Here is a 13,488-nt window from a genome sequence, read left to right on the forward strand (position 1 = left end):
CTACACGATCGCTATGAACACTTTTGGAATATATAGATCATCGATTCACCTATGCTATATCTTGGAATTCTGTCTCCTCGCCACCGCAGCTGTCCGCAGCATCTCATTCATCAGCACCATGACTCCCTCGTCTGCTCCGATTCCTGGCTTCGACAGTAAAAAGTCCGGCCGTGCTGCCAGTGCCACCTGCGATGTAATCCGGGCTGAGATGTCCGTTTCATTTGCAGATCCTCCCAGACAGCAGCCAACGTTCTTTGACTGGCAGTATAACACCGCATCGATGCTGTTCTGGATGCCTCCGAGGTCAGGCATTTTGACCTGCACAAAGTCGACCGCTTCAGCATCGGCAAACTCTTTGATATCCTCAATGGTATTGCACCATTCGTCTGCCACCAGCTTGACATTGATCGACCTCTCCCGTAGTCGGTTTCGTAGTTGTTTGAATCGCTGAATCTGGGCGCTCTTGGTCGGTGCGATGATGGGGGACTCGATCAACAGGTTGTATGGACGAGCCTGCTGTTCAAGGTCTCCGAGAAACGTCACCAATTCTTCGTCATTGTGAAATGCATCCCCAAGAGTGCCATAGACATCGAAATGCAGACGAGGACGGTATCCAGCACCTCCACGCTCCTGGACCCGCTGAGAAACAGATCGGACATAATCGTGCAGCGTTTTCCCTTTCGGCCCGATATCATTGACATGGACGAAAGATGCATGAGGCAGCATCGCCACTTGTTTCATGATCATTCGGTCGAGCTGCAATTGGTCGTTGCGATGGCAGGAAGCCAGAATGTCAATGGGGCTGTATGTCATGGTGGTCTTCCACTCGCGACAGATGACTTCGGACATGGTACATCGCCGTGCTAGAGACGTCGCCGATAGAAGGGCCTGCGTCAATCCATATCGAATGGCTGTATGCAACCGGCAGTTTTGCAGCTGCGACCAGGGCAAGTCCACCAGGCGTGCATTTGCTTGGAATTCAGCAACATCACAGCGCAACAGCCACGGCTTCACCACCGACTCGAGAATAGGCAGATGCTCTTCGGCGTTGAAGAGGGGATCTCTGGATGCAGCACCGGAGAAGATGACATCGACGCAGTCTCCAATGGCAATCCCACCGTTGGGTAGATGCAGCAAGATCGATATTGTCTGGCCGGCCTGCACGACCTTTTTGAATCCGGGCGTGCAGGGGGCGATGTTGTCGACTAACGGGTCATAAGCTGGACTCTGGCGGACGGCCTGGAGGTCTTTGACGAAATATCCAGAGAGACCAACGACGAACTGCACGTCGACGGGCTGCATTTTGGGGACGGAGGGGGAATGGCATCCTCATCGACGGCGCCGGCTGGCGAGGAGTAATATGTACCTTTGCTTCCAGCCGCCATGGTGGATCATCCCCTGGAAAATGGCCAAGGAAACGAGAAGAGCTCCGTGGATGAGCTGTAGGCCCTGATACAAAGTCAATTACGGTGCTAAAAGTGGCTTTCTTGACTGCAGATGAAGGCCACGTCGAGCAGATCCACCGATCGTCCCCTCGTCACGGCCGCATCATGGGTAGAGTGCGATGGGATTGTCTACATAGAGTGTTGAGTCGATACACTGCATCCTGTGCAGACCATTTTTATTTATTATCTGATTGCACTGACCTCTAGGAGTATATCAGCTGTTTGTTTATTATCCAAGAGAAAGGGCTCGGATACCTGACTCGCAGCTGAACATGGTGGAGCCAGAGAGGGGTACTGTTGTCATACCCCGCTCTTTCTCAGCTCTCCTAAGCTCCTGTTCAGCTCTCTTCATCACAGCCACCGATGGCGCCGTTTCAGACTCTCATTCGGCGCTATGGCACTGCAAACCCACTGACGTGATCATCAGATAATTACCTGATTTCCGTCGCCAATCCCATCTCGAGATCTGGTCCCCTTGACAGCGAGGCAGATCGGACAACCAACACACACAATGCCATGATGAGCAGTGGAAAACACAGTGTGTATCGCCTTGTAGAAGTTTGAAGCAATATGAATGTGCATGGAGAAGAAAATAGATTGCTGCATTCTGTTTAGCAAGCGTCAGCCTAATCTGCAAATACATCACCTGCAGGTCACAGAAACGTGTGATGCGCTTATTGGGCCGATGATGAAGTGATCAACTAGTGCATCTGAGGGGCATCAGAGGGGCGCGAGAAGCTCTGCTCCGGCTTATTTCGAGAGCTAAGAAGCTGCCCATATTAATAGTCCAGTTTTGCTGCATAGTCTTTACTCCTGACAGACACTTCTCATCCATCACACCATCCTGCATCATGGCCACCGTGACAGAAAGCCAGGTTAACCCACCTCCAGTCACTGAAAAGACTCCTCTGCCACAATATGTCCATCCCCCAGAGACAAAGGAACAGCGTAGGTTTATCTGCCACGTCTTACATAGACAACATGCTCATACAGACAGTTGACTATGCCGACCTGGTCACTCTGGATATGGCCGAGTTTGATCGCCCGGGAGGAAAAGAGAGATTGGCAGAGCAATTGAAAGAAACAGCCCATCGAGTTGGTACATCTCCCTTTGTCTCCATCCTCAAATGAACACTAATCGTATAGGCTTCTTCTACATCACCAACTTCGGCCTTTCGCAGGCCCAGATTGACCAGCAATTCGCCATCGCCAAGCAATTCTTTGCTCTCCCAGAGGAGGAACGGATGAAATATCGCGCTCCTCTGGAGGACGGCAACTACAATGGTTACCGCCCCTTGCGTTCGATCGAGATCTTCCCTGGACTCTACGACAACCTGGAGTTTTACAACATCTTCAAGTTCATCCCCCAGACCCAGCGATCTCAGCCGGAGATCTTCCGTCAGTACTGGGCCGAGATCGAAAAGTTCCACCGTCACATGCATGAGAACGTGTCGTATAAGCTGCTTCGACTGCTGGCCATCATCCTGGAACTGCCGGAAGACCAGCTGGTGGATGGACATCGCTACGAAGCCAACTGCGACAGTTCTCTTCGCTATATGATGTACCGCGCTCGTACTGAAGAAGAAAACAGCAAATGCAGAGACACTTATCTGCGCGGCCACACAGACAACGGTACTATCACATATGTATTCCAACAATCGGTCGCTGCGTTGCAGGTCAAGCGCACCGAGGAATCCGACTGGCAACATCTCCGGATCACCCCGGGCATCATGGCAGTAAACCTGGCCGACATGCTGCAGTTCCTGACCAACGGATACCTCAAGAGCGGCATCCACCGTGTCATCGCACCGCCTGATGACCAGGCCACCATTGACCGTCTGGGACTGCTGTACTTTGTGCGTCCCAGTGACAGACTCATGCTGAAGACATTGGACAGCCCCTTCTTGCAGAGGGTTGGTTTCGGCAAGCAGGGCACCGAGAATGATGAGGATATCCCAGCATCCGAATGGGTGAGAGCGCGTGTGAGGAAGAACTGGACCAGGTCGCCTTCGGACAACACTGAAAGTGTCAAGATGGGAGGCTTCCAGGCCAAGGTTTTCTACAACTGATTTAGTTCATAGTCGAGATACTCTATAAATATATTGTCGTTGCTTTGTGCTGCCATTTTGTATCTTAAGTTTTGACAGTGGTATAGAAGTCTACGTATATAACCATCAGACAACAGCCCATCATGACTGCCTTCTAGATGCAGTGCATATGATAAAAAGATTATCCATTTGATGAGCCCATGTTTACACCCCTTTCTTGGCATTTCTCTTGATCGGCAAAAATTCATTTGTCATTCTGAGAAAATTTGGATCTAGTAGAATTCAGTCTGTGAAGTACAGAGCGTCTGGCTGTCAGATTGCCTGGTCATAGTAGCTAATCCTGGCATTGAGCTTGCCACTTGGGACCAAATTTGGACTCAAAGACCAATATCCCAGAAAGGCAAGAGCCGGTCGGAATGCAATCAAGCTGCGACCATCAGGAGATATGATTGGCTAGCAGGTAAGTGGGTCATTCTATTCCTGGAATGTAAGGATCTGGAGATTTACATCGTAGCAGAACAAGATATAGCTAAGATATCAAAAGAATGTGGATTTGCTTTGGCTCATGTTTACAGATTGTGATTGATTGACGTTGGGTACGATACCAAACTAATAATTAGGACGTTTGCCAATCCGTGGATAATCTCCGTAGTGTATTGATACAGGTTTCCGAGGTGATAAACCCAAGAATCATTACAATTGCCAGGATAGTCGTTCGCAGGCCTAAGGATTGTAGTTAAATCCGCAGCTGCCATAGTGTCAGAATACCATTTCCTGTATCATGGTATGAAAAATTCATGCGATAGGATCAGATACTGACCGGTAAACTTCATAACCCTTGGTTCCGTTGATGGTTTCCTGGCGGCAATTCTTGTCGGACTTCCACATGGGGAAGTTCTTGCCATTGATTCTAATCATATAGAGTCAGCAAGGCCTACGCAGATGGTAGAGTAGTTATGAAGAGCTTGGCTTACGTCAGGAGAGGTTCACAGTTCTTGCTGGGACCAGGGCATTCTCCCTCACTCCGAAAGTTGATGATAAACGGGCCCAGCTCAGGCGAGTCGGCGGACATGAAGGTGCCCTTCTTGCAGGGAACACTGCCAGTAGTCACATTGACTGGGGGGAAATAGTGCGTTTCAGCTGAAGTGTTGAACGAAGAGACTGCGCAACTGTTCAGATGAGCGAGGCGGGTTCGGATAACATCCGGGTCCTCAGCACTTGGCCCTGGGAGAGCGCCCTTTTCGTAAGCCTGAGAACCAGTGTAGACCTCAATCCACTTGCCATAGCCAAAGTAGGGACTGCTGGCCATGGCGCTAGGGGCCAAAGTGGCAAGACAGGCAAGAAGAGCGGTGGCTTTTGTGAACATGATGAAGCGTGATTGTATACAACTGATGGGATACAAGATATATTGATTGCGATGATGATCTTGAATTGCAAAGAGAACTGACATGGCTTTATATCATCTGAATAGTAGATGAGCTGAACAGTGCACAGCACTGCCTCATGTTGATCTCAGAGGTGTACAGAACACCAGTTTCCTAAAAGAGTAAGTGGAGATGGCCGAAGTGATGATGGACATACGCCGCCAAGAAGAATTCACAATTAACTGCGCCCAGCCAGAAAATAGGGGTCTAGAGCCGTCCAATGATAGGAGGAATGTGTTTTGGTTTCTATAATCATATTGGACTTTCTAGAAGGATTCATTCTAGCACTGCCTAGCTCCACATTCTGCTTATTGGATATGCTATTCCCGTAGCTATCACTCTTGTATGCAATGTATAGTTGCCGAGACATGCATTAACCTCCCAGATAGTAGGCAGAAACGGAAAGGACATATGCCAATGGCCAAGAAAGGTGGCTAGATAGTGACCTGTTTTAAATTCTTGCGGTCAGAGATATGCAGCCATGATACACGTGACATTTCGTATTCATATCTAAAAAGCTATTTTGAATATCGAGGAAAGGATGGCCTTCGGCTGCTCTAGTGGCCCGCTAACCTCGCCCAGTATGAGCATAGCCGTAATTCCCTTGATCCCATTATATATGTTTTCATTTCCCCTCGCTGTGAAGACTTTGTTTGCTTGCAACGACTTACGTATCCACCTATCTTGATTCAATATCTTGTTGTATTGAAAAGAATCTTCAAAAACCGTCTAGTTGTCTTGGTATTGACTGAGGTCTTCCATGAATTAGGCGACATTGTCATTTCGCTTTTTGTAGTTATATCTGTCTGCGGACTCAACGATCCAGAAAAGATCACACAGGTAGGTACAAGCAGGCCAGAAACGATCAGAAGAAACTTGAATTCAAAGTGGGCCACTGATATATAGATACCTATGACATTAAAGGGACCCGCAGCTATAAGAAATCCTCTCACGGAGACCGTCAAGTGTCGAACCAGCATTAATTACGCTGGTGTGTAATCAATAGAGAGCTGAAACTGTAAGTTACTAGCAGCCTCCTTTGAAGTACTCGCCCTTGAGGAACGGATAATATATAAGATCGCGAGTAAAAGAGAAAAACCAAACATTCTACGTTCAAGTGGTGTTAGTTGCTTGGCTACGCGGTATTTCCCCAAACTAATGCAGATAAACAGCCATATATAAGCCCACCTGCCCTTGGGCTGGGCTCCACCAGTCAGCCATGATATTCTCATGGACAGATTTAACCAGCATGGGCCCAAATTCTGCCACAAAGATCCGGATGAAGGTATCGCGAGAAGCTTGTCACTTGTCGGAGATCGCGCACCCGACCGAGTTTCCATAGACTAGCAACTTCCTCGGCAAATGCTGGTGTTGCGTCATGCTTCACTATGAGAATATCAGCGATATATGGCAGGACTGCATTTGGCCCTGTAGATAGCGGTAGACTTTTGGTTGTTGTTGTCGAAAATACCGAACAGCATTATGATGGCGTAACTATAGTGGAGGTTTCTGATGGAAATCAGACAGCGATATCCAACAAAGTAACCAGACCCAGCTTTGGCACTCACTAATTAGTTGCTAAGTTTGAAGTGCAGTGTAAGATGACTCGGAGGTATGTTCAGTTGCACATAAAACATCCTGAATGAGAATGCCCCACTTTGGAAGGAACCAGCCAAGATATACTATTTGTGATTGGCTATGTTTCAGGATAATGTGAGCATCAGTCCCGATTGAGCTGTTTAGGCCTCCAGCCCTATGGATCTAATCGCCTTTTGGTCTAATTTATGATGATCCTCTTATCTTGGAAACGATATGTATCCCAATCTTGGAAAGGCTTGAGGGAATTAAAAGTATGTCCTGCCTTGTACAACCCTGCAAACTTCTCTCACACTGTGCTTTATCATACTTTGGTCTTTGATGCATTCTATTTCGAAAGATTAGGCCCTCTGCAATGTCTTACTGTTGAGGGCCTGAATGCAAATGTAGCATTGAGAGAAAATATACAAGCAGCAGTTCATAAAGATATAAAGCCATCATGGATTCTCTGGAATCACCATCACCAAACAAAGCTTCCCTTCCTAGTCTATTCTTCAATCTGAAATCAATTCAAAATGGTCCGATTCCTTCGTGGCGCTCTATCGCTCCTTTTTCTGCTCTCTATCGGGCTAGCAGTTGCCACTCCCGTCTCTGGTGAATCAGATGCCCTCGTGCCTTTCCCTGTCGATACGAGCCTTGTGCCTATCAACGGCCTAGAAAGACGTGATACATGCAGCACTGTCAATGCAGTTGTTGATAAAATTGGCACCAGCACAGAGATCATAGCCTACTTCTCGACCGGGTACTTCTCTACTCTCTGGGTATGCACAAGGAATAACGCCCACGATTGCAATACTATGGCAACAGCAGTTGGATCTTCCTTTGTCTCTATTTCCTACATTGCCGGCCGCGTATGGGGTGGCAAGTCTGTGACCAAGCGAGATAGCAACGACACTCTTGCTGGCTATCTCGAAACTGCTTTTCGCTCTGGGGGGGAGGTCTTTGAAGCTATCCAGGACACGACCCACACCCTTCAAGCCCGAAGTGACTCCGGTTATGGCGAACTCCCCGTTGAGATGGCCTCAATACGAAACTGGGCATACAACGGTACCTTGGTCAACTTCGACATTCACGACTTTGGCAATGGGAATGGACACATTCTCCTGCCTCTAGATGGTATCGGTGCCCATAGCTTGAACGGAACGACATTGAATAGGCGTGCTGTGGGCAAGGCTCCTGGTTTCAAGATATCTTACACCACTCGCATGGAGTCCAAACTCACAAACGGACACCGAGTTGACATGGCCAATGCTATGGCTTCGGACTGGGCATCGCGTGCAAATAGTAATAACAAGATGTCCAGCTACATTGGTCTGTGGAAGACAGGCCATTCCGCCAATTTCTACTTCCGCGTCATTCCGGAGAGCCAGGACTTTGGCACAAACTATGAGCCGGTCAATGTTTGTGGACAAATGGCACAGTTTCTTTAGATACTCATGCCACTCGTCGATATTTTCCTATTGTCATGTTTACGTCTGTGTCGGTTAGAGTCTGCTGCACTCGAATAATGCCTGTCATTACTTGATTGTCACATATTTGTCTACTTTGTGCTAGAATCTCCAGGTAGACGATTTGATATGATCATGTATTACTAAGTTTGTCTTTGGTGGATGGCTTTCGCTATTCGCGATGGTCGACGAATATATCTTCACTCCCGTTATGATGACCATTTGCATTGTGCATCTCACCTGTGCCATTCATTGCTATCTCAATATCATCCTGCATCCGTGTAAGACCAATCTTCCGTATGTTGTCCGAACCCTCCCCTTGCGAGGAGCTTTTCTGACGACTTCTGCTGCCCTCCCCAATGCATTTAGGAGCAAAGTGGCGCATGAAGTGGCGGACATAAGGAAGAGAGCCACAGAGAATGATGAAGTTTGCTTCTATATTTCTATTTATAATTCTTCAGTGAGGCAAAGCCAGGGCGGAATAAGGTAACTTACATGAACAGACCGGCTTGGCCGAGCTTGTAGGTTGGGTCTGTCGATGTGACCAGAGGCATTAAAGTTGTCAGCCGAATGATACTCGTGATGATTGTTCTAATAGAAATAATATAGAATCAGTTGATGTCATGGGACACATAGGCCGTGTATATTAGACCAGTCATCGTATAAAAGAGACCTGACTTACAAGCAACCAAGACCAAACATACGGACGACCCCCAGTTTCTGGACAAATGGCAATCTTAAATTCCATGCAATCGGGATCGCAATAAGTATTAGTACAACATCACTCACTGTGTTAGTTATCGCAGTTGCAAGATAGACAGCTGGTCGGTCAATGCATGATCCTGTCGTGATTGAAGCATCCCATGCTTTCGATATAGGACGGCAGGCAAAGATAAGCGCCAGCATAAGTGCAACACTATATCCAGATATGATGAATGTAACAAGATAGATGGTGTATCTCCAACAGGGTGTTGTCTGAAGCAGTCTATAGTAAAGCATAAGAAGAGCCAGTTTGGCGAATCCGAGGGCGGGAATATAGATGACTCCTGCTGCCAAAAGGCTCTATATAATGAAATGAGCTTCTTGAAAGGCAGCACTACCAGAATGGGCCACTGTATACCCTTTGAAAGATGCTCAAGGTTTCCGTCGATAGATTCCATATATGAATGCCATACCCGGCACCTGCATAGCCATCTGGGATTCGATTAGTATGCATAGAGTTGAATTCAGACATCATACATAGGATAACTGCTTGAGTGCCAACTGAGAACATCTATATCATTGCTAGGGTCAGATGAAGATTATCAGAGCGGTAAAAGCATCGATAAGACATACCCAGGCGAGAACTATACATACTATTTTCATCAGTTCTGTGCAATCTTTCAATTATACGGGACATAGCATACCGTCGTCCCACCAGAACCTCTTCAATAAGCACACTTTGGTGTATATTCGCAAAAGCAAGAAGCTCGTGCTGAGGCCCAATCCCGCTGCGACAAATTGCCCGATTCGCCGTTTGCAACCACGGAGTGGCCTGGTCCATTTTTCAATGCTCCACTGCACTGCCTCTCTGGATGAACATCACCATAAGCCACATGCCGTAAAAAAAGGTAGAAAGTGACACATTTAAAAAATGTGGACTTGACGATGGGCTGAGTGGAGATAAACACGGTGTTGGACAGTAGCATTAAACTTTAGCCATTGAATCATTGACTTTGGCGATGCAAAAATGTAAGTCCGCCAGAATGCCATCCACCACCACTATCTCCAGTTTAAACAACATTGTCAAGTTGATTGACTCCTATCAAGATATGGAATAATCCCAACTTATAATTCATGATGCCTGCAGACGTCCCCAGTCAATACGTGGTCCTTCAAATTTCTGCCGCCCTGTTACAAACCAGAAGCCATTGATGACCGTGAAGATTCCCACCAATACAACAGAAGTATAGTTCATCGAGTTCAAAGCGACGGGAATACCGGGTGGCATGCAAATCAAGACAGTACGAATGAAAATCCACAAGATAAAAAACACATTGCACACATATCCAAACCATCCTAGGTTCAAATAACGTTTTGGCAATGATGACCGGCCATAACAAAGTACCAGAGCTTGGGGCACAGTGTAAGTGATATTTAAGAAGAGGACAGCCGATGTGATGATCGAATTGAATGCTGTTGTTGAGGCCAGATAGAGAAGGCCATATAAACAACTGAACAGGAAGGCAGCGATTGTCGTGTAGACTGGAAAGTGGAGCGTGCCGTGGATTGTCGAGAAGAAGTTGGAAAACGGCATGCCATTCTGCGACAGTCAGCTATATCGGGCTACAATGGGAGATGCCTAAATCGCGAGCAAATGCCCATGCTATCCTGCCTGAGCTCACCCACTGCGATGGCAATGACACTTGTATCATCAGCTCCGAGTACAAAAATGTGGGTATGTAAAGCATACTGGCATATATCACGCATAACAGAATGAACAAGCCCACGGTCACTTTTCCACTGCCAGTTCTGTAGAATGTATGAGCAAGGCATGATAAACATCTCGATATACTCACACTTGGTATACAAGTTCAATGCTGGGCAGCGGCGACTACCGCACTGCATCCAAGTCGGATATGAAGAATATCAAGACAATGAACAGGGACAGGCAGGTCACAAGCCCAATAACCATCGTCATCATCACGACTTGTGGGACTCGTCTTCCGGGCTTGGGTATCTCTTCGCAGATGTGTATCACTACTCTATCAGACCAGGGATTATCAATGAGAATACAAGTACGTACCACCATCTGTTCCCCCAAAGGCATACATGGCGTTACTAACGGCAAGCATCCAGGCTGTCCCGTGGGACCACCCGCTGTTTCCTTGTCCTGACTGCAGGATAAACGAGCTGGGCTGATGTTGCTTGTGCATTGCGAGAGACACAACGAAGAAGATGAGATATCCGGAAAATGACAGGAAGAGCGAGATCTGGGTGATGACAGAGATCCTTCTAGATACGACAAAGACAGGAATGACTGGAGTATTCCATGTACTAAGCACTTATTGCCAAAGGGAATGAATGGAGAACTTACTTGTAACAACAGCAACCCCGACATAGGTCAAGTAGGTCTGCCATTGCTTGGCAACATAGTCGTCCATCGAGAAGCTCACGATGCCATTGAGGACAAGGGCGGCCAGGGATATTCCGGAACAACTGATGCTGTCAGTGAATACACCCAGAAGCATTTCTACAGGATAGACATACGTGACGATCCACCAACCAAGCACCGACAGCCAGCCAACAATGTAGGAAATGTATCTCGTGCCACTGGAACTGAGGATATAGCAGAAATGGTACTGTCCACCGCTTGACTATAGATGTTCAGCAATAGTCACAGTGGAATGAATCAGGATTTGTACTGGGTATGCTGATCCAAGCCCAGCCAGGCCAATCGTGACCAAAAACTGAATAGCAAATGCAACAATCAAACTGAATATACACGCCTGGGCACCGCCATAGGTGAGGTTCTGCCCGAAGCAGCTCTAATAATGAGAACAGGAGTCAGCCCTTCTCTGCGCTGCAATAGCCAGGCAACTCACCAAGTAGCCAATCCAGGAATTGGTGATCGAGAATCCAAGACCAAGTGCAGAGAGCCAGTCGAACTGGCGCGGCATTGCACTGGGATGGCCGTTGGCCTGGAGGATCCAGTCATCATCGTCATCATTGCTTTGAATGTTTTGGACGGTTCCAGGCTGGATGCTTTGTTGATCTGTCGGGATGGGCTTGTCTTTGCTGTTTTATCTTGTACTGAAGAAGACATCATTGAATTCGCACAGGCTTCGCTTCAGACAAGACTGGGTTTACGGACAACGGCAATTATATGGAAAACTGGAAGCAAGGGAGTCCCAATGCAACACATCTATAGGATCCCTGATATCCTAAGAGAATCATGGGATAATACGGAAGTCCGTCCTGGCCATACAATGACCTTGAAGTTATCTCCATCCTGCTCCTGCTGCTGAGTTACCCCGCAAAGTCAAAAGAAGATAGGGATATCACCATCCATACCTCTTGGGCATTAGTGTTTACAATGATGGTGATGAGTAGCCTTCTGCTATCAATGCATCAAGCCCTGTGGCTCGGACTGATGGCAGGGCCGCTTGTCTCGTGGAGTTGAGATTGTTGCCGTTTTTGGTGGAAGCGGAGGGCTGGAAAGATTGCCGCATTAGGCAAAGATGGCCGCAATGCCATCGTCAGACGAGAAGAGATGCGACGTCATCGTGGCAGGAGAAAATCCCCATATTCTGTCTTGGTCTGGCCAAAGGACGTGTATATAATAGCACTGGTGTTGTCGGCATATCCAGTCACCCAACTTGTAAACAATCATCGTCTGATAGCCAGATATTCAACCAACCCTCTTTCCATTATGTTTGATCCATCCAAGTACAGCGACCAAGTTCAGAAGGTCTCTAAAGATACACCTCTTGAAGAAATCATATACCTGTTGAAGCGCGATGGAGGAGTCTTTGTCAAGAGCCTGATCCCCGAACAGGATGTCGACCAGGCATACAGCGAAGTCAAGAGTCGCTTGGACAGCGATGTCGAATGGAACGGCTCGTTTTTCCCAGGTCTGTACCAACAATGGACAATTGAAGTCATATTAAAGATTAACTCATTCAGCACAAACCCAGCGGGCGCCTTCGTTGATTGCCCGTAGTCCGACGTATACCAAAACGCAACTCATGAATCCGATTTACCGGCAGGTTTGCGATCATTTCCTGACTACGCGTAGTACATTCTGGTGGGGAGACGAACAGAAAGAGTCTCTATCGAAGCCATATGTTCATTCATGCACAGCCATGAGGATCGGCCCTGGTGGCAAGGCGCAACCCTTGCATCGCGACGACTACATCAGCCATCGCTACCACTCTGAGATCGGTCAGTGGGATGACACTCGGGATATGGATCGGGAATCAGCAGTTGGACTGTTTGTCGCGGGATGTAGAATTACCAAGGAGAATGGAGGCACTCAATTCATTCCGCGAAGTCATTTGTGGTAAGATGCTTTTGCCGTCAATGATCATATACAATGTCTAACTCACCAGGGGCACTGATCGGAGAACGCCACCGAGAGTCGACGAATGTATCTTTGCCGACATGGAAAAAGGCGATGGCTTCATCATGCTGGCCTCTGCCTTTCACGGTGGAGGATCCAACACCACCGAGGATGAACATCGCCTGGTGTTTTCGACCTTTGTTGTGCGTGGATACCTTCGACAGGAGGAGAACCAGTTCCTGGCCGTCCCGGCGGATGTGGTGAGGAGTTATGATCGAGATGTGCAGGAGTTTATGGGATACTGCATGAGTGAACCGGCCTGTGGTAATGTCGAGCAGATGGACCCGATCTACCATCTTCGACCGGAGCTGTTGACGGATGGCAGACCGTCGGATTTCTAACCTGTGTCTCATGCCCTACACTAGCTATAGAATTTGCTTTCATTGTGTATTTTAACGGGAGGCTTGACAATATGCTGTCTACTAT

The 13,488-nt window shown here is 47.6% G+C and overlaps 6 protein-coding genes across 6 annotated transcripts; 2 read left to right on the forward strand and 4 right to left on the reverse strand.

The window, feature by feature from the left end:
- Positions 1–54: 54 nt before the first annotated feature.
- On the reverse strand, positions 55–1,302 carry ASPWEDRAFT_113336 (putative methylaspartate ammonia-lyase; the record flags this gene model as incomplete). Its single annotated transcript, XM_040828400.1, has 1 exon — positions 55–1,302. One exon carries the CDS (start codon positions 1,300–1,302, stop codon positions 55–57), a length of 1,248 nt encoding a protein of 415 aa, XP_040687300.1.
- A 778-nt stretch (positions 1,303–2,080) lies between these two features.
- Positions 2,081–3,703, forward strand: ASPWEDRAFT_41483 (putative oxidoreductase, 2OG-Fe(II) oxygenase family). Its single transcript, XM_040835570.1, has 3 exons — positions 2,081–2,393; positions 2,443–2,544; positions 2,592–3,703. Exons 1-3 carry the CDS (start codon positions 2,297–2,299, stop codon positions 3,512–3,514), a joined length of 1,122 nt encoding a protein of 373 aa, XP_040687301.1. The 5' UTR covers positions 2,081–2,296; the 3' UTR covers positions 3,515–3,703.
- A 585-nt stretch (positions 3,704–4,288) lies between these two features.
- Positions 4,289–4,859, reverse strand: ASPWEDRAFT_173066 (uncharacterized protein; the record flags this gene model as incomplete). The annotated part of the gene is made up of 2 exons (XM_040831016.1): positions 4,289–4,403; positions 4,468–4,859. 2 exons carry the CDS (start codon positions 4,857–4,859, stop codon positions 4,289–4,291), a joined length of 507 nt encoding a protein of 168 aa, XP_040687302.1.
- Positions 4,860–6,863: 2,004 nt separating this feature from the next.
- ASPWEDRAFT_41484 (uncharacterized protein) lies at positions 6,864–8,383 on the forward strand. Its single transcript, XM_040835571.1, has one exon. It carries the CDS (start codon positions 7,029–7,031, stop codon positions 7,941–7,943), a length of 915 nt encoding a protein of 304 aa, XP_040687303.1. The 5' UTR covers positions 6,864–7,028; the 3' UTR covers positions 7,944–8,383.
- Positions 8,134–9,434, reverse strand: ASPWEDRAFT_112833 (uncharacterized protein; the record flags this gene model as incomplete). The annotated part of the gene is made up of 7 exons (XM_040828361.1): positions 8,134–8,404; positions 8,457–8,552; positions 8,644–9,023; positions 9,082–9,155; positions 9,201–9,234; positions 9,297–9,316; positions 9,368–9,434. Coding segments are annotated over 7 exons (942 nt in total), but the record flags the coding sequence as incomplete, so codon positions are not given.
- A 278-nt stretch (positions 9,435–9,712) lies between these two features.
- ASPWEDRAFT_60276 (uncharacterized protein) lies at positions 9,713–13,129 on the reverse strand (the record flags this gene model as incomplete). Its single annotated transcript, XM_040838510.1, has 11 exons — positions 9,713–10,263; positions 10,346–10,365; positions 10,414–10,472; positions 10,520–10,554; positions 10,597–10,700; positions 10,747–10,980; positions 11,038–11,159; positions 11,211–11,317; positions 11,366–11,488; positions 11,546–11,705; positions 13,116–13,129. The coding sequence occupies 11 exons, from the start codon at positions 13,127–13,129 to the stop codon at positions 9,796–9,798; spliced, it is 1,446 nt and encodes a 481-aa protein (XP_040687305.1). The 3' UTR covers positions 9,713–9,795.
- Positions 13,130–13,488: the final 359 nt, after the last annotated feature.

This window comes from Aspergillus wentii, assembly GCF_001890725.1.
Source record: "Aspergillus wentii DTO 134E9 unplaced genomic scaffold ASPWEscaffold_5, whole genome shotgun sequence".
NCBI classification, from domain to species: domain Eukaryota; kingdom Fungi; phylum Ascomycota; class Eurotiomycetes; order Eurotiales; family Aspergillaceae; genus Aspergillus; species Aspergillus wentii.